The sequence below is a fragment of the Eublepharis macularius genome, chromosome 3 (assembly GCF_028583425.1).
Source record: "Eublepharis macularius isolate TG4126 chromosome 3, MPM_Emac_v1.0, whole genome shotgun sequence".
Classification (NCBI taxonomy): Eukaryota; Metazoa; Chordata; class Lepidosauria; order Squamata; family Eublepharidae; genus Eublepharis; species Eublepharis macularius.
The window spans coordinates 93,629,349-93,655,817 of NC_072792.1; the positions used below are offsets into that span (position 1 = coordinate 93,629,349).

General features: G+C 39.5%; 1 protein-coding gene across 2 annotated transcripts; it reads right to left on the reverse strand.

The window, feature by feature from the left end:
* Nucleotides 1–8,369: 8,369 nt before the first annotated feature.
* ETS2 (ETS proto-oncogene 2, transcription factor) lies at nt 8,370–25,775 on the reverse strand. 2 transcript variants are annotated; one of them, XM_054973964.1, is made up of 10 exons: nt 25,420–25,775; nt 20,581–20,652; nt 16,093–16,213; nt 15,283–15,402; nt 14,279–14,479; nt 13,649–13,732; nt 12,703–12,933; nt 11,263–11,526; nt 10,551–10,669; nt 8,370–9,841 (listed from the first exon to the last, which is right to left on the reverse strand). In XM_054973964.1, exons 2-10 carry the CDS (start codon nt 20,650–20,652, stop codon nt 9,626–9,628), a joined length of 1,428 nt encoding a protein of 475 aa, XP_054829939.1. In that variant the 5' UTR covers nt 25,420–25,775; the 3' UTR covers nt 8,370–9,625. The 2 variants fall into 2 exon arrangements, with proteins under 2 accessions (XP_054829939.1, XP_054829940.1); XM_054973965.1 differs by lacking the exon at nt 25,420–25,775 and adding an exon at nt 25,309–25,332.
* Nucleotides 25,776–26,469: the final 694 nt, after the last annotated feature.

Here is a 26,469-nt window from a genome sequence, read left to right on the forward strand (position 1 = left end):
CTGCATACGTTACAATGGAACAGTCTCTTTCCTCCTCTGATATTTATGTGTTGGGTTAGTCTCATGGATGGAGTCCCTGCTGGTTATTTCTGTTTGTTAGTTGAAATAGTAAATTGCATGAGCTCCTTTGTCCTGAAACCCATTGCTCCTGTCTCTGTATCTTGTTAATAAATGCAGTGTTTTTTCCCTTAAAAACAAAAAAGAGATGCTAGCATTTATGATGTTCACCTCCTTGGGAGTCGAAAGAGGTGCCGGTACTGCATACCAGAATGTTCCACCAGAAAAAAAGCCCTGAATAAAATGTTGTTTTGAACACACCTGTCTCTGATGTGTAAACCTAAAGAGCAAGAATCTGAGTGAGTGACCTTTTCCTGATTTGCAAGAAAAAGGGAACATCACAACTGAAGGGGGGGGGCAAGAAAGGCCAGGAAAAGAACCCTCCCCCAACAGAAGGAGGGAGTGAAGAGAAAGAGCCTACTGCACAAGCCTCCGACCTCCAGCCATATACCTCTTTTCCTACTCTATATGGGACTTGGCTGGGCCACATGTAGGCTTGCCAGCTCTGAGCTGGAAAATTCCTGGAGATTTTGGGGGTGGACCCTGGACAGGGCGGGGTTTGGGGAAGGACCTCAGCAGGGTATAATGCCATACAGTCTACCCTCCAGAGTTTCCCATTTCTCCTGGGGAACATGGCAACCCTTTCTTTGCTCTGCATGGGCCTGACCATGCCATGTGCTTCCTTCCCCACCCTGCATGGGATGAGAGCCACCAGCTTGTGGAAGTGGCAGCTGCTGTCTGCCTGCACGGGCCAAGGGTCACCCCGTGTGGCAGTCTGTGGTGGCTAGGGTTGTCAAGTCTCCTTATCAACCAGCAGGGGAGTGCAACACTTGCTTGAATGATCCATGTGCATGTGCGCTCTCCACTCCCCATGTGATAATGTCACTTCTGGAAGTGATGTCATTGTGCAGGAAGTGGTGAACATGTGTAACCATTTGCCTGGGCTTGCCTGCTGGTGATGGGTGATTGCTGAGTAGCCTTTCTTCTCCCACCAGTTGGCGGCAATCAGCAGGCAGAGGGACAATCTGCCTGGAGTTTGCCTACCACTGGCAGACAGCTGGAAACCCTAGTGGTGGCCCCAATGGGGTGGCAGCCCCCCAGGATTTCAGCTCACTGGGACTTTTCCCAGTAGTCTTCATGGCCAATCCACCATTTGTCTAATCCACCCAACATAACAATTGCCACATGGAGGAAATGGAGATCATCAGTAATTGGCTTCTGAACTCCTCATTGTAAAAGGGAGATGAGAAAGAGATCGTGTCTCTTCTTTCTAATGCAGCCAAGCTCCTTTTCTCTGAAGCTCAAGCTATGAGACTGAGGTGGGGAGAAGCCATCTGCCCCTCCCCCGTACCCTACAAATGGAGAGCTTGGGCTGTGGAGAACAGGATTGATCTTCTTTTCTTTGCATTCCAATGGGATAGTTTGGGGTGGCAAGACCAAAAGGGGAATCAGCAGTTTCTGATCATACCCATCCCAATCTCAGCAAGTCTCGGCAAAGTTTTCAGGATGGGATATCAGCAGAACTAGATTCCAACTGATCAATGCAATCATCTGGGAATTGGTGCCTGATCCACTCTTACACACAAAAGCTCTGCTGAATACAGAGCAAAATTTTCCCCCAGCAGGAGTTCATCAGCTGGTTCCAGGGGAGTCGGTTTCTGATACCTACAAACAGCCTGTTATTGACAGTAGATGTGAACAAGTTAAGAATAGCTGTAATGTCCTGTTGATTAATCAGTTGCCTTGTTGCTACTGGCGAACAAGATGTAAGCTGAACTGGCAAGTGTTCAAACATCTCTACAAAAATGAAGCTTGGCTTGATGGAAAATACAGATCAAAAATGGCCCAATCAGGAACTGCCAATTTTGTTACTGCATCCAAATCAAAGTGTGTTTCAGCACAATACTCTGTTGTATATCATTAATGAATTTTACTCCTCAAATGGAACCTTTAATGCATTTTCTTCCTGTTTTCCTTATTTGGAAAACCTTCCACTGAGAAAGCCCCTCACTGTGAAACCATTCCATACTGATCTGATGGTTTGTTTCTGACTTCTCCTGAACAAACTCTGCCTCTCTCCCAGCCCGGGAAAGTCAAACCTTTTTCTACTATTTCTTGCCCCCTATATTAAGAGTGTCATCGTCATTCTCACTCATGCCCAGTCCTGGGATCTTGAGGTGTTTCTCGCTGTATATTCTGGATACTGATCCACAGGACTTCTTCTCTGGATATCCTTTGGATCATTGCCTGGAATTTCTGTTCTGATTCTTGCTGGGTTTCCTTCACAAGTCTCACTTCCTAGAACTCCAGACCCCTGGGGTTGTGTATGACTAAAGTGTGCTTGGATCATTAAATACCTGTACATGTTAAAGAGCCACTCCTGATGACAGCCCCCCACAAAACAACATATATGTCCTACTTCTTCCCTTTCATTGATACCTATTGCATTCTTTTCTCTCTTCCTTTCTCCATCTCCCTTTCCCATAAGTTACATTTTGCACAAGGGTTTCTGTATGGACTTTTTGATTGTTTAAAAGTATTGCAGACATTCTCATGTTTGGAGCTGTGATGTGCTAAACATTACTTGTGTCACAGAGCTGTTCCTGTTGTGCCTTTGACTTAGTTGTATAATAGCATCAACAGCAACCTTTGATTTCCAATATGAGTCCTGCAAAAATTTGCAATCAGTATCACAGATCACCATATCTGTATAATTACTTCTCTGCCAGGGCTTGCCTTGAGCCAAGAGGAAAGGCGGGGTAAAGATATTTTAATTAATTATTTAAATAAGCTTAACAGTAGTTCAGTAACTTTTCAGCTTTGCTATACTATGGAACAGAGCGCTAACCTTTCTGCAACCCAGTAAAAAATCGTACACATGTTGCTTTTGGGGTTTATTTCTATCCCAAGCCCCAATTCTTAAGGTATCTTGGGGTAAAACAATTCTCACAAAAACATTTTTGTTTGTAGTGGCATAAATCATTATGTTTAACATAGTATTAAAACATCCAGACCACGAAAACACAATATGACATGAGGCACAATGTTTCTTTTGCATAGATTCACCCTTCCCCTTTTGTTCATTGAATAACTTATACTAATATGGTTCCTTTACAAAGCTCTAATTTTTCAAAAATTTGAAACAGCGAAAATTGTATTTTGGACTTAAGATATTAGAAAACTAACAAAACTCATTACTTGTAAAGGAAAACATCTAAAAATAATTTCTAACATTTTTGGAACTTGGGGTATTTTAAGAACATATTTCTCTGTTGTGAGGTAAATATTCTCTAGGTTATCAAGTTGGTTTTTCAGATTGTCATGAAGGGCTATATCTCTTCAGAGCACTTAAAAATGGTTCCCTGGATCAGTGTTTACTTAATAAATGCATGAGGTATTGTTTACCCAAAATGTTCAATGAGTTTGGGATAAGGAAGTACCCCAATGGCAAAATACATAGATTCCTGGGTTTGTTTTGTATCCTGGTTGTAAGAGGCAACTGGTTGTACTTTAGACACATTGTTTAATACTGCACAGGTGACAATGTCCTAAGATGATAAAGTTGAACAGCCACTTTGAAGAACTTTCAGGATAAGTCATTTTAAAAAATAAGTCTAACTCTAGTCATTCTTTAAAATTTGTTCCTAATTCATATTCCACCAGCAGTTTGTAGTGAACTTTCCAGTAATCAATTATCTGTCTTGAGCTATTAGGAGAAGCCAACAAAAGTACAAGCAGAGTGGGAAACTCACCCCAGCCATAGGGACAGGGGGCTTAAAAACAGCAACTATGTGAGTAGCTTCTGCTTACCTATTGCTTAGAAATGTTTCCTTTTCCTTCACACTAGTGCAGCTGGAGTGGTATGCCGAAAGGGCTATGTTATAATTGGTGGTTACTGTCTCTTTTTGTCATAGTTTATTTACTCAATTTATTTCTAAACCACTTTCCTAAGAGCTCAAGATGGCTCATATGTTACTTGAACATTCACTACAACCTGCTGGTACTTTATGGAGCAGGAACACATTTTATGAATGATTTGAGTTAGATTTTTTTTTAAAACAATGACTCACTCTGAAGGTCCTGGATGGATAACACCTTCTTCTGAAATATATTATGATACTATGGACTATATTTTTTATGTTCCTGGCTGAGTCAGCACTGTGGGGCACCACTGTTATTATAACCACGTAATGTTCTGCTAATGAGTGCTTCCAGCTATGACACAACGGTAGGAACGCAGGTAAGAGCATAAGATCAGGATGCCATTATTCATGGGTAGAAAAGTGTATTTGAAAACAGAGACAAAGTTATTATAATCTAGCTCTCCCTCATAAACACAGGAGCCAGGAGAGCCATGCAGAAGCTTGTAAGCAGTTGAACAAAGCAAATGGGTTTTTATACCATTCTGACCTTCTAATTCATATATATATAGAGAGAGAGGGAGGGAGAGCGAGAGCTAGAGAAACAGCATTGTTTAGGTGTAGGCAACCTTTTAGACCCGTGTGCCCTCCCCTCCAACACACCATCTACCTGTGAATCTGTGAAGTTGTTGTACTGACAAGCAAAATATGGGGTGGAGGGATGTATTGGCCATGCACACTTGGGGCAAGCCAAGTCCCAGTGGCACTGCCAGCATCTCAGAGATCTGCTTTGGACTGGGCTGTTTGCTGTGTATGTCTGACAGGCATAAGCCATGCCTGTTGCCTTCTTCTGCATGGCCCCAGCAAAGCTGTCAGTGCCTCAGTTTCTTGGCAGAGATCTGGCCCTTTGTGCTAAGTAAAATGGTCTGCTCTGCTGCTGTCAGCATGCTGAGGATTATCTACCTTGGATTTAGAAGAAGTGGTAGAAATTTCCAACTAAGCTAATGCATGTTCAGCTGTCCTGTTAGTTAAGAATTATGGCTTTGAGGAGTACAGATGCTTGAAAGCTCGACACAAATTCTTTAGCTACTTACAAGTCAGGGCTTCATCAAATTGTTTGGGCACAGGAGATTTATTAAGGTATCTGCCTCTCATTCTAAACTTACCATAAATGTCATGTCTGACTGTACCCATTCATTCATGCCAATGATTTTGCTGTCAAGTGTATGCTTTATTCTGTCAGGGGTAACTCCATTTTGGGTGCCTGGAAGCATTCTTGTTGCTAACATTCCAATAAGTTCTTGCCCGTTCCCAGGTAGCCAGGTGTTTACCAGTTTGAAGCTTTTTCCTGCTTGTGCTAGGTCTGTTCTCTGTGTAGCTTGATAACCCAAATATGCATACTGTTCTCACACAAATCAAAACAACCCTACGTTGCTGGGAAGTTGGGAGGGGGATGGAACAGAGGGTAGAAGAGGGATGTAATTTTCCTATGTAGTCATTCTGGTCAACTTTCTACTAGAACTGCCTAGGGGCTTACCTTGCTCTTAGGTAGACCTTTGGATCTGACTATGGAAAGAACTGATTTCTGAATAAAAGTCATTTAACCAAGAACCAGTGTTTTGTTACAATGAACCAGGGATCTGTCTGCTGTAGTCTATCATCCAGAGTCTGACAATAAAGGGACAAGTAGTGACATACCCATTTAAGAAGATACAACATTAGTACATAGGCTTAACTCCTCACCTTCTCTGTCTAACACAGTAACATGAACTTGATAAACATTTAAACCATTAGTGAATAGTGATGTTAGAGGGTTACTTACTGCCTATAGGCATCTCTCTCTCTCTCTCACACACACACATACACACTTACACTTTTGTTTCTTCTCTCTTGAAATTCAATTCAGTGAGTTTTCAGCATCAAATATTCACGTTTTAGACATTATAAAACTTCAAGTAATCTCTTAAATTCAGACTCCCAGAATGGCAACCCAATGGTTGTCTAGTCCAACTCCCTGCACTATGCACAAAATTCTCAGCTATCTCCCTTCCTCCTCACCTCCCCCAGTGACCCCTGCTCAATGTTCAAAGGAAGGCAAAAAACCTCCAGGATCCATGGCCAATCTGGCCTGGAGGAAAATTCCTTCCTGAACCCAAAGTGGTAATTGGCATTACCCTGGACAAATAAGGAAGTGCCACAAGAGCCGATCACCGGCTCATCCCTTCATGTACTCCCTATCCTGATCTGTGTAAGGCCATATTAAGTCAGAGAGTCATCATAGGTGCCAGGTGGCCATCTAACCTCTTCTTACATACCTCCAAGAAAGGAGAGCCCACCACCGTCTGAGGAAGCTGGTATAAAAACTGAACCCTGAACTCAAATGAAGGTTTGGTTTGTGCCATTCTGGGAGCCTGAATTTAAGAGATTACTTGAAGTTTTATGATGTCTAGAACATGTGAATATTTAATCTTGAAAAATAAAGGGATAACTCTTTCTTTTATGCTACCGTTTGGTCTACTGAACTGGTTAAAAAAATTCCACTCTACAGAAGACTAATACTGTAGTCAGGGCATTTTTAGTGCTATGATGTAACTTCTCTTTTGCTTTACTGTAAATGACTACAGGGCTTTGCAATCAGTGTCTTTTTTCAAATGAAGTGCTGTAATGTTTAGTACGCTGAATTTTGTATGATGTTAGCACATTTGTCTCTTAATTCAGAACATTTCACAACTTTCTAAGCACACATCAACCCAGTAATTACTTATGACTTAACAGTTGGTTCAGTTTCCAGTTCCCAATTTTTATATTTAGCCAGTTTGGCCTAGTGGAAAGTTTTGTTCCCGCTGTTTTGGAGAACAGTGGCTGCCCCACTTCTGCAGCTATAACAAACACAAGTATGGCTGTCATGGGAACCCACTGGACACTGCCTCTGACATCAGTGGCAATGAGTAATTCTTTGAAAAGAGAGTGAACATACCTACTATTTATCACGTAAAATGTAAGAAAAAAATGTACTAAGCTTCCTGCTTCACCCAGCAGCATTGTAGCAACTAAAAATGTTTTTTAAAAACCCAATCACCACCAAGCAGCATGTGCTTCTCTTGTCTAGGACATTTAGTTGTTCACTCCACCCCCAAATTCCTTAGAAATAAAACTGACTATTGTAAAAGCTACTTGAGAGCTCTACGCATGAGAGTACATCGTTTTGATTGAATAGGAATACAATGCAGGAGTCACATGAGGTTCTGTGGCATTTTTCACAGAACACAGCAAGTGAGGAAGAAGAGAGAAGCTGTGAAATGGCAGGAATTTTACCCCAATAAAGATGTTATTTAAGATGATTTACGTATTGACAAGGGGGCTGGTAAATAGGCGTTGAAGTTGTGGACTTTGTATTACATGGCATATACTCAGCTACCAGTAGCATACAAGGCACTTTTATAAAAGAACACATGCACTGAATTGCAATATGAATCCCTTTCATGTCTGACATATTAGTCAAAAATTGTGTGAATGCCAAGATGTATGACTACATATCCATAAAAAGATAACAGCTTCATGCGGAGATATAATCTCTGGTGGTACATCTGAATGGGAAACAATTTCTTCTGTAGAAGTCTACTGTGACTGTGACACTGAGAGATCCCTGTCTTTCGGTGCTACACCTCTGAAGATGCCAGCCACAGCTGCTGGCGAAACGTCAGGAACTACAATGCCAAGACCACGGCAATACAGCCCGGAAAACCCACAACAACCATCGTTCTCCGGCCGTGAAAGCCTTCGACAATACATCTACTGTAACTGCTGACAAAATTAGCTCGATTACATTTTTTTCATTAAAGGCATGCCATAAAGACAGAGTATGGGGAAGCCAAGTGTTGAGGGAACATAAAATGCAGCTACAACCGGGTTTTCACAGAAAAGCCACCCCTCCCTATCTCTAGCTGTGTTTGCACATACATTCTACAATAACGGCATACAATAACATGCCCCATCTTTGGGGCTGTCTGATACACATATCCCACTGCAAAGTCCCACAGTAGTACTATATGAAGTCCCCCACCTCAGGGAATACTTTACAAGTCAATGATTATTAGAATGCTCTCTCATTAATATAAAATTTTGTTATGTTTTCATTAATTTTTAGCAGAATATCCTTCTGATACATATATAGGCTGCCCAGTTCAATTTTATGGAGATGGTAGATACACATAAGCACAATACTCACAGATGGAAATGCTACCTTGATTGAATAGGTTTTATCTTTTCAAACGATGGAATTTTCTTCGTGCATCAGGACTCTACACCCCTAAGAAATCACTGAATAGGTACACTCAACTTGACTGACACTGGTGTGAAAAGACCAGATCCTATGACCTCCTGGAACTTTAGAGATGTATCAACAAATCAATTAGTACAAACTTGGAAATAAAGATACTTTAGGCAAATGAATATAACTGCTGCTATTTTTTCAGTAAATTTTAATAAAATTATTTTTTTTAATCACACACTGTACATTTACATTTTAATCAATCTCAGATAAAAAATAAGTTTCTTACAAATTAAATTTTTCCAGTGAACTTTTTTGGCAGTAAAAATAGCTGCTACATATCTTGCTCCTGTTTGCTGAAAAGGAGTCAGATTTCCAAAAATAGAATTCATACTTTAATCAAGATAATTTGCTGTGGATGAGGGTAGGTGTGAGAAGCTATTAACTGAAAGAAAAATAAGGGCTGTATATAAGTAGTTTTTAAAAAGGACATGCACAGAAGTGAAAAAGAGGTATGTCATCAATAAATATTCTAAACAACATTTTCAATTTCAGTCAGAGGATAAAGCAGAGAGGGTCCTAGTCTGTTGAGAAAAAATTCATGGAGTTTGGCAGCCACAATTAACCAGCAGATTAAGTACTTGCCGGATGCTGTAAGTGCAGCTGTTCCAAAAACAAAATATTTACCTTCTTCTTTCAGATGCTTACCATTAGCTTAAATTACAATATCTATTAAATAGGAGCATTAAGTTCCCAGATAATCATATGAACGTGCTTTTATATATACACATACACACACACAAACACACACGTATACAGATTTTGAAATGATATGATTTTCCCTGCTAATGAGAGATCTCTTCCATTGCTCCACTGTCTTTGACAAAAAAGTTGAGGCTACACAACATGTTTTTTGTACAATAATAAAAATATACTTTGAAAGAATGCCCAATGCAATGTCATCTCACTACCTGTGTTCAAAAAGGATACCTAGTCTTTTGTCTTAAGCATACATATCACCACAAGTAGCATCTGTAAGGCTGCTACTGTAGGGTGGTTTTATTTTTTTAGCTAGAAATTCAGATGGCTTATCAGCCTTTGGTATGGGCAACACCCTTAATTACATGGCAGCATGAAAAAACCCAGCCCATTACACCCTGGAGTTCTTTCATCTCTTCAGAGTACGGCTGGCAACTTTGCTGACCTCCAAGCTGCTCAAAATGACTGATACAGCAAGATCTGAAGCTATTGCGCCTAATGTAGTAAGGCCACTTCTCTTTCCTTCCACTTCCTCTGATTTCAGAAGCTCTTCAAGGTCTGTAACAGTTGCACCACTCCAAACAGTCAGAAGATAAAACCAATGACTGCAGCAGAGGGTCCCAATTCACAGTTCGTGCGTTCTCACATGGTTTGTCAAAGTTACACCAGATTGCAATACTCAGTCTTCTGTGTCTGGCTGTACTCCTAGCATGGCATGAAGCTCCTCTGCTGTATATCCCAACAGATTCTGTAGGTCACATACAAAACGGTATACATAACGTTTCCCTGATGTCTTGTGAATGATGTTCTTGTCATAATAATAGCGCAGGCCACGGCTCAGCTTCTCATAGTTCATTTTGGGCTTGTTTTTCCTCCGGCCCCATCGTCGTGCAACCTTAAGACAAAGCAGGAAAACATTAGTTATTAATATACAAGTCAACTGTTGAAAATCTGTGTATTTTATTAAGCAGTTTGCAGCAGAATTCCACATGCCATGAGATCAGGCACCTTTACTCAAGTAAATACTCCCAACTATGAACAACAATTGTGATACCAGCTCATAACTAAAAGGTGGAAGTAAATGTCCAACCCCTAAAAACTAAATACGTTTCTAAGACAAGGGGAAAAATTTATCTCTGGCTTCTGAAGTGCTGCAGAAATAAAAAATTCAAGTCACACTAAAGCTAAACTATATCCAGACAGAATTTTAAGAGGTTTAGCTATTGTTTTGAAACATTTTTTACAGATAAAACTTTAATCATGGCAGCCACTTGATACCCAATGAAACATCCAGGTCTCCAAAGAGCAGCAATCCTATTCAGGCTTAGAAATATTGTATGACTACCTTCACAATGAATCCTATTAAGTCTAAGAAATGCAGTAATTTATTTAAATGCTACAATAAATATAGTTTTCATACGGGAGATAAACATCAATCTAAATGACTGATCAACTAAGCAAAAAAAATGTAACTGCGGCTATGCTCACACACCATTAGGTTACTTTTGATATCATAAGGCAGAGTACAGTTCATGAAAAGGGTATGAGAAGTGCCAAAGAATAGGAATCAAGCCTGCTGTATTCGGGACAACTGAACTACTAACCTCATCTGGATCAGCTAGTTTAAACTCCCATCCATCTCCCGTCCAGCTAATGAATGACTGACAAGATTTGTCAGTTAGAAGCTCTAGAAGAAACTGCCAAAGTTGTATAGGTCCACTACCTGTCAACAGAAAGATAAAGAGTTACTAAGATATTCTGAAACACACAATAACGAACAATTTCTTGTGCAAATAAAACTAGCTCTCAGGATTCATTTAGTAGAAAATATGTTTTCATTTTAAAGTCTTTCTGGCTAAAGCACAACTTGGTACCAAAAGTATCAAGAGTGGGAAAAAATCATAAGCAGTAGGAATTTCTTGCAATAGATATGAACTGACAATTTTAGAATTCAAAGCTGCACCTTGAAAGAAGCTCTGCAGACTGCTGCATACAAAATGTACAGTATGGTTCAGCTTTAAAATCTTCTCTAGCTGAATAGAATTTGACTAGAAATCAAGCTTTCAAAAGATGTTCTAGGCAGATCAGATTTGCTAAATTATATGATTTCCACATGCCTTGGATACACACAGAGTAGGATGTAACCTATTGATTTTAATTATTTTTATTTTATATATAAATACTTATTTGCCTCAGCTGGTTGTACTTGTTATATTCAGTAACTGCATTCTAATGGGGCATTAGGTAATCAGTTGAAAGAAAGGAGAAACAGACTCAAAGGCAAAAAGGGATTGGAAAAGTATTGTAAATACTTGCCTGTAAACCCGGCTAGAATTGCTGCTGGTATAACTGGTTTCCCCTGCTCAACAGGATCACTCCTTTCTTGAATGTAGTCCTTAAAGGACATTGTGGGTTTGTTCAAACATAAGGACTGGCTGCAATCTTCTTCAAAACTCTCGTAAGATGGCACACGTTGAACATCCACTAAAGAGGACTGGCTATTCCAAGACTGTAGCAGTGAATCTAGTCCTTCATAACTTTCTGTGCCATTGTCACTTGATTCACGGTCTCTAGATTTATCTTAAAGGAGGGAAAAGATCCATAAGTAATGGAGGATTTTACTCAGATTTTTCTTTGTATCAGTACAGGAAACTGGATTTTAAGTAAAGTTAAATAACCAGAACAGAACCAACAAGACTAAGAAAACTGAAAATTCTACTTGTTTTACAAGCTAATGAAAATGAGGATTAAACAATTTGTGTATAATCATTATATAAATCATGAAGTCAATGCATTACTGGGGCTGCAATCCATCACAACTGAGGAATGAATTCATCAGTTTTAAGACAGTTTTGTCTAACTGTGGTCACCCACAGAAGTTTAAATCCAAGTTTTAGAACACTTGTAAGTTTCTGCTTTATAGACAACAACCGTGAAACTTCTAGTCAGACCATTAAAACCTTAATGGGAACTCCTCAAAAGACAATTCTCTGTTTTCCTAAAGTTAAAATTAATGCTTTGTGACTAAGTGGGACAGAAGTTAAGTGGGGTGCTGAACTGAAAAAAATTGAAATTGAAAAATTGAAATTGAAAAGTGGGGTGCTGAATTGAAAAAGGAATGGTGCCTGAAAGTCTGAGTATATATATATTATTTATTTATTTATTTTATTTATATCATATTTGTATTCCTCCCTCCCCGCAAGCCGGCTCAGGGCAGATAACAACCTTAAAATCATTTAAAAACGTTTCATATTAAAACATTAAAACATCATATAAAAACAGCAGCGCTCTTTGCCTGGCAGCAGCAATACAACTATTAACGAACAATACAGCAGTACAACTAGATATAGCAGCACAGTAACAGCAGCTGAAAAACAAACAGTGGTGGGCAGCTTTCACAGGGAGGGAGGTAGATGTTGCATCCTCTGGCCAGCGGAGGCCCAACCTCAGCCATGAGCCTGGAGGAACAATTCTGTCTTACAGGCCTGGCAGAAAGATAGTAACTCCTGCCGGGCCCTGATCTCAGTAGACAGAGTGTTCCACCAGGTAGGGGCCAGGACTGAGAAAGCCCTGGCTGTAGTCGAGGTGAGGCAGGCCTCCTGGGGGCCAGGGACCTATAACAATTGTTTTTCTCCTGATCGGAGAATATATTTTAGCAGCTGTATTGTGTTGCCAGTATTTAGTGCCAGAACTTTACTATGCTATAACATTGTCATAAACAGGGTGTTAACACGTCAAGGGAAAAATAAATCTTACCAGAGTTATCTAAAATTAAATTCAAATTGTTTCTTGTGAAGTTTTGATTCACAGAACAGTAGTTCACACTGAGTGCTTCTAGCTGTGCTTTAGGAAACATCTGAAATTCTTGTTCTGGGTTAACTAGATTTGGTCCAACAGATAAATCACTCATGGCAGTTTTTTGATAGTTAAGAGTTTTAGAATAGTTGGGCACTTGAGCACAATACTGTGCCTGTTCCATGTTACTACCTGAAAAACAAATGTATATTTGTTTTTGATTAGTCCCTGTCACAGATTCAAGAAATATAAAAACTCCTAAAATATATTAACAGTTACCACACATTGAAACATATAACAATCACTGAAGTAAACCCTATTGACATTTATGATCTTCCCATTTGTCCCCACACAAGCCCATCATTTTCTGTATGCCATGATCCTTATAACTACACAGCTTTTAATTATCTTTATACTTTTGGAAAAACAATATGATCTAACATAATTTCTGGCTCTTGTGTACAATGAGGGTTAAAGATTAGCACCTTCAGTGAAAAAAGCATAGTAATTAGTATGTTTTTAAAGAGCTTCTTGTGAGCCTCCAGGATTTCTGTACTAGTTTCTTGTAATTTCAAAGCCTCCCTTGAAGCTGATTCTAGACTCATTTCACCACTAATTTAAAATCATAAAATCAAATTTATGTGCAGGGTATCAAACACTACAACTAGGTTTCTTTACTGTCTGCTTTGATATCAGACGTGCTCCATTTTGATCAATGACCGAAAAAAAGTTAATACAGATGAAGTTACTTAATTTCTCAAAACAGCATGAAAATAACTATAGAACCTTCCTATTAAAAGCATTGCTCAAACTCTTGCATGTAAGAACAGCACTAGTGGCTCTTTCTTCTTGTGTTTCTTTATTTTCATTTCAGTATCTCCAGCTTTCACTAACTAACATAACTTACCTAATGAATTGTTGTTGACCCAGTGAGGAGATGAAGTGAGATGAGAGTTTTCCAAATACTGATCCTGAGGTTTCTCTTGATTATCTGAAAACAGAACAAGCATTTATTCTTATGTATTTGGACAGGTGACTTTACTTGATGCTTTAAAAATTTCATGTGACCTACATCACAGAAATACAAAAAGTTTTCATGCAATTATGTTGTGTCCAATCTTTCAAGACTGCCAGAATTGTCTGCAGGATAAGTTACAGATTGGAACCTTACTTGGGACTTACTTACTTAAGTCCTGTTAATTTCAAAAGAATAGAGTTAAGTATAGCTAAAAATGCTAAGCTCGGTTTTTTAAATGAAGATCTGTACGTACATGGATAGTTTCCTACAAACCAAAGGGACTGGAATTTCCACAATATAGTGGTATTATTTTGCATAAAAGATAAAAATGCCACTGTACCAAAGCCAGCTATTGCAAAGCCAGTACCTTTTGATAACATAAAAATAACATTAAAATAACATTTACTTCATGATTTTATAACAGTTATTCCAAATTTTGTTACAACTCTGATTTTTTGTTCTTTCCCTTCCTATCTGTATCAGAGATGTTAAGAAATTACTTTGAACTGTTTCATTTACCTTTTATCATCTGGTCCAGGTGTTCCCACAGAATGTCGCCCACATAATCCGGTGCAAGTTCCAAGAAGTGTTCCTTTCCCAAGTTGCACAACTCCTGGCCATTCATGGCAAACCGCTCAAAGTTCATATTTTCCAAACTAAATTCATTGGTAGCCCAGAGAAGCCACTGGCACACCTGCTGCTGAGTCCATAACCATGGATCTACAGGAGCAGAACAAACATTATGAGAAGGTAGTAAAAAAAAAATGTTATCTTTAGCCAGAGGATACAGTTTCAGTTTACTGGCTCTTATCCCATTTATTGCCACAGACATCTGAACATTCTTGTACTAAGAAGCACTTTATAAACTCAATTTACACCTAACTATGGCTGGAATACTAGATAGTAAGTCCCACTGAGGTCAATCGAAATTACTTGGAAGTAGAGTGTTTAAGATTAGCGTATCACATAGCAGAGTGTATCACTCTGTCTACCAATGACAAAGCTTCTGCTAAAAGGATACTAAACACACAGAACAAGCGTGTGCCTTAGAAAGAAAGAAATATATCTAGTTCTGAATAATGGCCCTAGAGTATGGATCAAAGAATTTGCACCAGGTACTGACAGGTGTGATTCTTCCAAAAATGTAATAGAAACAATTGAGATGTGGGTTCCTCTTTCTCCCCAAAATGGGGAATGCTTACCAAGCTATCACAAAATCTTGCAAAATGACAGTAGCAAAGAGTGGCTGCGTAGCAACTGGGACACTATGGTCTGGGCCTAGGGAATCCTAGCAGGAGTGAAGGCTGGGGGAAAGCAGTAGCAACAGTAAAACGAGGAAGAGAAAGTAGAGAAAGGGAAAACAAAAGGGGGAGAAGAGAAAATCAGAAAAGTTGGGAATAGAAAGAGTGGGAAATGGAGAGGAGAGAAAGTGGGGAAAGAGCTGGAAGACAGAAAGTGTGGAGCCAGTGTGGAAGGGACCTCCTCTCCCCAAAAGAGTTTGGGTTCTCCAGCTTGTCACTTACTATTTGGAATGCCCAGTCTTCGTTGTTCCTTTATGAAGCCACTGAAAGTTGCTTTTAAGGCTTGACTCATCACAGCCTTACTGCATGGGGTTAAGAGCGGCAATTCACAGCTGTTTGATTCTGAAAAACATAAAGAGTTGCAATGTTTTGGAAAATGAGAGAAGGGAGAAAATCCACTTCAGTACTTACAGAAAAAGCAAAGGAAGAAAGTTAATAATAACCTAGCAACAAACTAGATCCAGGAAGTTTGGATCAAATATATCTATATTTTAATAAACCAGATTTCTATATTTTACAGAAGTATTTAGTGGTGTAGTTTCAGAAATTACATCTGAACAGGAGAATTTATTGAAAAGCAGGTAAGGTCAGACTAGCAAAATGTTTTGCATAAACCTAAGCTGCATTCGGACATCACAATAAATTATGGTTTATTTCTATAGTCAACCTGCTGCTTGCCTCCTTTTCTGCCTCCAAAGAGAATCCCAGGATGTGATGCTGAGCTCCCAGGCTTGCTGGTAAAGCCTCACTAATGGAGGACCCACTGCCAGGCTTGCTGGTAAAGCCTCACTAATGGAGGACCCATGAATACAGAATAATCAGATGCACACTTCTAGATTTTAGTGATATAAAGTTGGAAATGTTATCTGTGTCCTGTTCATCAAGAAGTTTTCTGTGCAAGCCTCACTAAAATGAACAGGAGTTGAACCCAACCAACAACTCCTCTGGTACTGTTCTATTCATTAAGTGCAGAACCCTGCACTTTTATAAACTAAAAGATGAAGCTGATACATTTATAAAACTGGTATTTACCATAAGAAATAGAATCAAGTCCTGTTGGCACTTCCTGGAGTGTCTGATCTTCATTTAATGAGGGAAAGTATCCAGTAAACAAAGAGTTTGCACCTTCAAAGCTATCAAATGCAGGTTGACGCTGAAAAATAAGTTTACGAAATAAAAAGTTCTGTATAAACATTCTCTTCCTTCCATACCATTAAGATGTGTGATATTGTTACTGAAATCATAATGTCCAAATAAATAACTTAACTTAGGAGGTGTCTTACTTCCATGTTCTGAAACTGGTATATCACATTCTTAGTCATCATTGCCCCAGGACTCTTAATGTTTGCATTTTATTTTAAGGAATTCTATATGTTTTCCTTTCCAGAACACAGGCAAACTGAACAAGAGACAACTATCATTTTAATGCTTACAATATATAATGTTATTTTAGGAGGCCAATGTACACATGCAACTTTACAAAGGAAAATGAATTCATTTGTCCTTTTTCACACCAAGAACAACAATGGAATTGCTTTCTACAGGCACTCATTGATTTCATGCCAACAGACTGTGATGGGTGTCTTTAACAGACATCTTCTTTAAAAGTGTGGGTGGGGAGAAAGGGCCTAGGAGATCATGGTCAGTTTGACATTCAGATGCTATCAACATTCAGTACAATCTGAACATAATCTTAACTGCACACTTAGAAGGCAAATGCCTGAAAGTTTTTGTCATTATTCTTCTCCTTCAATAGATTCCCAACAAACAAAACCACACATAAGTATAATTCCATGAAAAATTCACTCCACAACATTTTAAAGGCCATATTAACGTTTCCATCACACTTGTACCTAACGTGTACAAAAACCTCTTCAATTAACAAAATTAGGCACAGCTGTCTCTCACCCACCCCCACCTCCTCCAGCAAGCCAGTTCCATGTTTTAAGGGGCCCTAGGCAGAGAGTTCCCAGTTCCCCTCCCTCTTCTACTCATCACTTCTACCTCCTCCCTTCTTCTATGCCCAAAGATGCCCTCTTCCCTCCCACCCACATGTATCCCACCTGCCTGTGTGGCCTTTCCCTGCCTGTTTGTGAGCTCTCTTATTGCCTATTCTCACTGCTGTCTGCAGACTCTTCCCCAGTGGCCCTGGGCAGTACATTTAGCTGGGAGCATGGTGGACAGCCAGCAAATACAGGGACAGGGGGGCTACAACTGTAGGTTCTGCCAAAAGCCCTGGACCCTGAGAGCTGTATCACCTCGGAGTATGCTAATGCTGGCACTGTCCTACAGGGTCACAGAGCATTATTACTTTTGTGACAACTATAGTTACAGTTTCATTCCAGTTTAAACAACAGCAACCCTATTGAAATGTTCTTTTACATTAAAAAAGCCTGGAAGATTTGCTAAGGTATCAAGTTACATATCCAAAAATAATGCGATGAAATCTATCACACTTCCTCAGTACTTTTCTCATGAGCAATACAGTCTCCCTTTTTATTTATTATTTCAGGTCATTCTATCAAGAAGTTTCTGTACCAATTCTGAGTACATTTGCTAATGACTTGCTACTGATACGATAATTTAGTTTGTAAAATCAAAAAGAGTCCAGTAGCACCTTTAAGACTAACCAATTTTATTGTAGCATAAGCTTTCGAGAATCACAGTTCTCTTCTTCAAAAAAAGTCCAGCAGCTCACAGTTACCTGTGATAATGTGATAACCATTCATAGTCCCTATTCAGTCCCAGCTTGACAGAGTCAAATTTGCATATGAATTCCAATTCAGCAGCTTCCCGTTGGATTTTGTTTTTGAAAGGTTTCTGTTGAACTACAGCGACCTTTAAGTCTTTGATGGAATGTCCTGGTAGATTGAAGTGTTCTCCCACTGGTTTCTGGACATTGGCATTTCTAATGTCAGATTTGTGTCCATTTATTCTTTTGCGTAGAGGCTGGCTGGTTTGTCCAATGTACAGAGCAGAAGGACATTATTGGCACATGAGGGCATATATCAGATTGGAGGATGAGCAGCTGTAAGAGCCAGAGACAGTGTAGTTGATGTAGTGTGATATTCCCTTATATCTACCCAGGGAATACAATTACAGGACCCAATGGCATCAACTACACTGTCTCTAGCTCTATCACAGGTAACTGATTTCCTTTACAGAAGCGGGGTCAGGGGGAGGCCAGTGGCACCTGGTGTGGGCTTTCAAGGATCGCAGTTCTCTTTGTCAGATGCATCTAGCGGGGAGAGCTGTGGTTCTCGAAGGCTTGTGCTGCAGTGGAATTGGTTGGTCTTGGAGGTGCTGCTGGACTCTTTTTGATTTTGCTACTACAGACTAACACAGCTAAGTCCTCTGAACCTTTACAGAAGCAAACTGTTCTCCACATCAGAAGGAGCTGTTTGCATCTGCATATCAGAAGGAGACGTTTACATCTACCCCGCCCCCCCTCTATATCTGACCAGTTTCTCTTTTTGCCCTCCATGCATCTGACGAAGAGAACTGTGGTTCTCAAAAGCTTATGCTGCAATAAAATTGGTTAGTCTTAAAGGTGCTACTGGACTCTTTTTGATTTTGCTACTACAGACTAACACGGCTAACTCCTCTGGATCTTAGTTTGTAAAGTATGCCACATGCTTAAGCTGCAATCCTATACACAGTTACTTAGGAGTAAATCCTATTGAACTCAGTAGGATTTACTTCTAAATATACATGCTTAGGATTGCACTGCTAGGAATGTGCCCCCAGTGACTGGTCTTTTTGAAGTGCTGGCTATCAGTAAACCAAAGTGATTTGGTCTACTACAAGGAAACCATTCATGTACATATTATACCAATAAGAAAATTCAATTTGAGGAAATCAGTTGAGCTCTTTGTTGTATAAGTGAAATGGTTAATAATAAGCCAGCCGCCAAGCCTTCTAACAAATTCTTTCAGTGTTAATAGATAAAAGATGAGTCATCACCAATACCTAGGGGAAAGGCCAAGTACTTTCAACATAATCTGGAAACTCCTGTGTTTTGTGTAAATAAGTGACCCTTATACTGAGTCACTGGAAAAAATGCAGTGGCAAAAGAGTGAGTAAAAGGCATGCTGTACTTCAAACATTATTCTGCATTTTTAAACATGAAAGCAAACAGTACAGCGAGTGTTTTAAAGCCATACATGGAATAATGTCTAATGTCTACCAGTCACATCAGCCACAATTGGTCCAAGGTTTCCCCCTGCCTATGCCACAATAGTCAGGGGAATAAATCACAAATATTGAAGGTGAACTGTTTCCTGCAGGCTGGTGTGAACCAACCATTGTACCTCTAACATACTCTGTACCGGCTCTTCTAACGGAGAAGATAGCATCTGCCATAAGGCTTTCGGTTTATGACGTTAAAACAAAGTGGAAACACAACTCTTTCACAGCTTTTTACTCAATTAAGGCAGACGTTACTTAATTTCTCTAAGTTATTCTGTCAGTAGTTCCCTGTAAAACTGCATTTCAGGCAGTATCAACAAAAATGAATTTTAAAAGAATTTATTTCTTGTGACAAGCAATCAACAGAGAAATTTAAAATACATTTACATGATTGTGGGAACAATCTTAAGCAGGTCTGCTCAGAAGTAAGTCCTGTTTTTTCCAGTATAGATTACTATACTATAACTATATTTTTTCATATAGATTACTATGAAAGGATTCTCGCAAAAATGTTTTGCAAACCATAGTCTCCTTGATTTAAAAAAAATCCTAAAAGAAATCTAATGACACCTCAAAAAATAACAGATATATTGCAGGAAAGACTTTCAAAAGCTTCTGCCAAAACAGAAGCACTAATGGCATCTTAAAGACTGTTGCTCTTGCTATAATATAAAACAAAAGGCCAGTGGAACCTTAAAAAGCACATATTTCAATATGAGCTTTTGTGATTCATGTTGAAATAAATGTTGTTAGTCTTTAAGGTGCTGCAGGACCTTTGATTTATTTTGCTACAACAGACTAACACAACTACTGCAATCTTGCTGCAACAGTCTAACATAAATGCCCCTCAGAAAGCTGACTTGTTAAGTTGCTGTTAAAGCAAACTCAATTATTTCTCATAGAAGTTCAAATTTTTAAACTATATGTTAACATTCTGTGTAAATAGCATCAACCGCATGTCAAAATGCTACCTAATACCATCATATCAATCTTACTTTGATTATCTGATTAGTTTTTTCAGATTTTTACAGCTTTCTCTCACAGATGACCAATCCATATTTCACTTTAATTTAAACAGCAAACTGAAATTGCAACCATTTCATTATTTCTTTTCTAATATTAATGAAACATTAAATGTAGCAATACAAACACAAAATATATTTGTAGTTTTGTTTCCATTTAATTCAGTGACTTCATTTTACTGGCACTGAAAAACGTAATTTTCAGTAGCAACAAGATTTCCAGTTTCATGCTAAATTATACAAGAGATGGGCCCTGAGGAGAGATTAAATTGCGTATTACAAAAAAAAAAATCTGTTTTTCAGAACTCACCTTGAGCAGTCCTCGGTACATGTTACATACAGGTGCTACTTGATCCATGTTCTTGATTCCAAAGTCACTCATCTAAAAATGGAAACAGAAAACGAATGAAATGAAAACAACCCTCTGTTTATGTGCAAACACTTTTTACCTGTTGTGGCATTATTCACACAGTCTGCATGAGGCAAATTCGGCTATTTCATCTATACAGAACAACAGCTACGCCACCCTTGAATTTGAATACTTAAATCTAAAGCAATATACAATTAGTTCCGAAGCACCTCCCCCCATGCCTCAGGGAATCATCGTTTGAAAGTGCCAAGACACTGACATGCACTGTGAATTTGTCACTCAAACAGCAAAATTAAAAAGAAAAAGAAAGTGGAAAAAAAGCTAAAGTTTAAAAAAAGCCATTGAACTTGCTAAGACCTCGGGTGCACCCAATGTATAAGATGTTCAGTATCTTTTATACTTGGGAACTATCATACACAATGTAAGGCCTGATCATATTTTCACTTGAAAGATAAAATTAATTATTCTACTGAGAACCCAAAAGGACAGTTTTAACTAAAAAGTGCAATAAAAATGCAAAGTATGTACCATAAAAAGACTTTCTTTGAAAATCCACACTATCAGGAGCTCAGATAGCATCCTGCAGGAGATATTGTTACAAGCATAAAATTAACTGGCTTACAAGAGAAGGAGCCCCTGTGATGTAGTAGTGTAAAGGCAGTTTACATAATCTCTCCAGAGTGCTCTATAACATATTCACTTATGTATAGAACAAGACGGCTCCTCTCTCATCCACAGTATTTTGCACCCTCTGCATACTAACAGTGTAATGCTATGTAGAATTACTACAGTCTAAGCCCATTGAAATCTGCATAGGATAGGACTATAAGTCAGTCAATAATGAGGATATATCCAGTGACCCCTGTCTATATCCTTAAATCTATGGCATATGGCTTTCCACTTATGTTTATACAACTGCAGCAACTCTCAGCAAGGCTGTTGCTCCTGCTGACCTCAAGTTAATGCTTCTTATGAATATAGTGATCTTAAGATTCTTCAAATATCACACCTTTATATCGATTTTTCCAAAATTTTATTTTTACACAATATCTTACATATTACTTTTTCTCTTTAAAGATGCCCTCTTGAATTTCTATCAATTCAGTGTTAACAGAAGGTATATTGTTTTCACTGTCTGAAATATGTATTATTAAAATAATAATTCAAATTTATATACAGCTAAATCTAATACTATAGAGTCATCATAGGCAACTGATGCATGCCATAAAACAGTATTTGCAGTAACTCCTTAACAGTAATCTCAAATTAGCATACATGTAGATCAAACAAAAACATTTTAATATGATTTATTTAATCAGTCCTTAGCCGATTTGTTTAAAATGGGCCTCGTTTTGTACACATTATAATTAGTGCACAGTATAATGCAGCCAGTATAATGTAAGAAGTAAATATCTTGCGATTTGTTTTAAAAGTCTGTACGCTAAACTATAACATAATTGTTTAAGAGACCAATGACAACTATAACTAGCATCCCATCCTAAATCAACACATCTGTTAATGAATTTCACTATTCTTAATTAGGGGGCCAGCTCAGTTTTAGACATTATTTCCCCCTGGCCCTATAGCAAACCTGGGCATTTGGAAATTGCTTGAGTTGCTTATATCTGGCACCAATTATGCTATCAATGCAATTTTAAAGAAAAATTTTCAAGGAGGCCATGAGCAGACTCAGTTACAGTAGGGATAAAATTATAGTGTATAATATTTGTATTGTTAATGTGCATTTCCTAATTGATAGTACAATCCTAATTCAAAGTTATACTCTTCTAAATCAATGGGCTTAGAAGGGTATAACTCTGTTTAGGATTGCTCTGTAATTCTATTAAAACTATGATGGATTTGTGATAAACCTTGCAAACATTTACAGTACAATCCTATGAAGAATTACTCCAGTGTTAGTTCACTGACTTCACTGAACTTAGATTGGAGTAACTCTGCATAGGATTGCACTGTTAGTCAATAAGCAAGGCTCACAGATGCTATAAAGCTAGCTTATGCTGCATTGTTCACTTGTCACAATGACAGAGCCACAATGAACATGATTTCTTAATCGGAATGCCTTGGCTTCCAATTTAACCCTTAACATCAAGTTTGGTGGAATGTTTTTGGACAACATCTAGTAATTGCAAATACTGCTTTTTTAAAAAAGAAAGTTTTAACTTACAAGAAAACTAAATTGCATTTCATTTTAATGTAGTTTTAAAATGATACAGAATTTTTAAAGGCAAAAATTACATAGATATAGAGAAATGATTTCACTTTTTTCTCCCATGCCATACCATATTAGATTCTTTCAAATTCATGACAATAAAGTTTACAATCCATTATACCTTTATGCTACATTATTGTCCCTGCATATAGGAACCGAAGGCCTCACCTGGACAGTCCAGGCAAACCTGATCTCATCAGGTCTCAGAAGCTAAGCAGGGCCAACCTTGTTTAGTTATTGGATTTGAGACCTCCAATGAAAACCAGGGCTGCAGAGGCAGGCAATGGCAAACCACCTCTGTTAGCCTCTTGCCTTGAAACCCCCACTAGCAGTCACCATAAGTCAGCTATGACTTGATAGCACTCTTCACCACCACATAGGAACCTAAATGACTGAAAATACAGAACTGTAGTAAAACCAAGAAAGTAAAAGTCAAGCTAACATATTGCACTATTCAAGTTAACAAGAGCTTTTAATTAGGTTGAGGTATTTCTGTGTGCATGCACATACACACACCTGGTGTCTGTGTGCTTTCAGACACATATCTGGCACCCTTTCATCCCAATCCTAAGGTACCATTGCTATTTTTAAGGAACTCTGCTTTTAAAACCATATTTTAGCTTCAAGAGAGGTTTTTCCCCTCGAAACATTTTTGTTTGGTCTCAGAAGTCTAAAGGAGCTGTTGAACTTTCTGAAATTCAGCAGTTGGCCATAACTGCATTGATGTACCAATCTATATGTTCAGTTGTGAACATGTACCTATCAATAAACAACCCAGAAATCTCAAGATGAATCTTCTATAAAACAATGCAGAATATTAAGAGTCAACCATTAAGCATTTAACTGTAACTTCATTCAGTAAATTTAAAATAAATAAAACTGTTGACCAGCTAATGCCTGCTTAGTCACTGTTTTTATATATGCATTTGCTCACTGTACAAGTAAGTTTCAGAAATGCTCACTGAGAAGACAATGTATTACATCTCCTGAAGGTCATCAGTAAGAAAGTGCATGTCTAATCTTCACATATACTAATACCCAACAGCTTCCTATTAAAAACAAAATGTAGAGGGGGGGAAATGTTAGCATCCGTTCACTTGTTAATGCCCACTGGAAAGTAATAACTATTTTACATTCACAGGTGCCTACAGACCCATAAAACTGGGCCTCATGACAAGATTCATCCACCAAATATCAGACTATTTGTCTTACTAAAAACGGGCAAGCAGCAGAACATATTCTTAAACACAACTGTGTGACGATGATCTCAAATAGGATTAATCAACCAATACTTCTAAATATTTGTTAACTTCCTCATAGCCATCAATGTGCGTATTTGCCCAATGTTTAGATGCTATCAGTTTTGTTAAAGAATCTTGTGGCATCTTAAAGATTAACAAGTTCAGTTTACAGTTAATTCACGTTGATGGTTCCACAAGTCTCTTCATTGTGCTTTGGCTCCAAGAGACTAACATGGTTTTCCCTTTGAATATCATGTAATATATCATAATTTTACAAAAGTTAAAGTGTTGAGGATCATACCTATTGCCATAATTTGATCCTCTAACATTTCCAGTACAATAGTGAGATCATAATACTGTACATGCAATTAGAAGAGTTTGGAAGGGGGGGGCTAGGACTTAAATATTTATCAAACTGACAGACAACTTAATAATCCTATACATATACTAAGAAAATAAATATGAAAAACTTTAAACACAGAGAACTTGATGCCAATCATATCTAGTCTCTCTTTTACTTGTGTGAAAATGTCATTTACATCCTAGGCCCTTTTCAGGGGCCTCTTTAAGAAAAACTTTTAAAATCTCCAGTCACCGAAGCATTTTGGAACAATTTCTCGAATAAAACAGAAACAGAGTAGAAACGATTGCTCAAAAACACATCCCTGGCTTTGATTGCGATGCACTTCTCTCTCCCCCAGCCCCGCAGTTCAGAGTTTTCAGATAACATCAATGGCTGAAATTCCAAGAGCTCATCTGTGACGGATAATCGGAAAGCCCTTACGGAAAAGCCGAGAGCTCTGTTACGCCTCAGGCAAATAAGCCATTGCTTCGACGCTCGCCAGGGCTATGCCATACACCGAACCGACAGCAGGCAACGTCTCAAGAAACAGCAAGGAGAACTGCGGCGTGGATCTCCTGATCAGCACACAGCTGGACCTACCAGATGTGGTTCAACCACAACCACCGAGAAAAGGCCCTAGCCCACAGGCGCTCGAGGATGACAAATCTGTCTCGAAGTCCAGCCAGAAAGCTCAAATAGCACTTGAAATGTAAGAAAAGGGAGCGAGTGTCCTTATTCGGCCCTTGACGCTCTCTCGCCCACCTGCCCAGCGGCGGCCGCCAACTACCCCGGCCAGTCTGCCCAAAGACAGCCACGGGCACCTTCCCACCGCCAGTCACGAGACGCGCGCTCACCTCCCGAGCCGAGGCTCACCCTGCCCGGCCCGTGAGTCACCCTGCCTTGCCCCTCAGCAGGGCCTGCCGCTCCCACGCCACAGCCCAAGCGGCTCCTTCAGGGTCTCTCACCTGGAGCCCCCCGGGATGAAGTCCAAGAGGCGACCGTAATACGACGACCAAAGGAGGCTGCTACCGCCCCAAAATATCCTTGCGCGGCGGCCGAAGACGCACGCCAGAGAGCGCGACGGTATCCCAAAACGGTTCCGGAGGAGGAGGAGGAGACGCAGCCAGCTGAGGCCGGAGGGAGACGCGCGTAGGCAAAGTCCGGGCGCGCGGGAAGGAGCCTGTTTGTGCCGGAGCTGGCAGGGGCAGCAGCAGCTGCGAGTGGCCCCGGAGCGAACGCGTAGTGCTGGCCCCAGCTGGACACGCCTGGCTCTTGACTGGGCAAGAGAGGCAGGCGGGGCTCGCTGCTTTTCAGGCCCGGCCCACTTTCTCCTCCGCCCACCGAGAAGGAAGAAGGCTCGGTCGCCTCTGCCGCCGCGTATCTTTCTGGATCACAGAGAAGACCCGCCTCCCTTCGCCCCCGTCCTCCTTTCTCTCGGGAGTAGGATGGGCGCCCAGAGGCTCTCCTGCTCCTCAGTGGCTTAGAGCAAGAGAAGGCTTGGTCCCAAAAAAATGGACGAGTTTCTATTTTCGCTCCTCGTTCGTGGCTGTTCCCCCCAGTCTTCGTTAAGCAGAAGGCCGGAGGGGTTCTGAGAAAAGATTCCTCATGGGACAAAGCAAAGGGACAGAGTTACCTCAATATTTTAAGAGAGGGACGTCACTTAAAGGTTTCTTGTATATTTTTACATTCTTAAAGTGTATAACTTTACAAATGACGGAACCGAGTGGCATCTGTGGGAAAAGTACACCATGCCCAGTTCAACGCACAGACATCGCAGCCATGCTCTTTAAGAGCGTGTTCTCATACAAGTTATTTTTTTTTGTATTTCTCTTATTTAATCCTCAGGAAGTTACTTGTAATACACACTGTATGCCTGTGGTGGACATAAATGAGAGCTGATTTAGGGTATTGTGGTGAAGGGCACAAGGGAGACTTAAGTTCAGTCTTCTGACCTTGAGACCATCTGGTAATGGTCGTAACCAAAACTACTGCACAGAGTAGGGTTGTAAGGATAA

What these genes read in the sequence shown, in the direction of transcription:
- ETS2 (XM_054973964.1), bottom strand. Translation starts at nt 20,652, where the DNA reads ATGAGTGACTTTGGAATCAAGAACATGGATCAAGTAGCACCTGTATGT. An exon ending in AAGACTGGGCATTCCAAATA is followed by an intron (nt 14,480 to 15,282) that starts GTAAGTGACAAG and finishes CTGCTCCTGTAG; the next exon opens with ATCCATGGTTATGGACTCAG. An exon ending in CCTGGACCAGATGATAAAAG is followed by an intron (nt 13,733 to 14,278) that starts GTAAATGAAACA and finishes TTCTGTTTTCAG; the next exon opens with ATAATCAAGAGAAACCTCAG.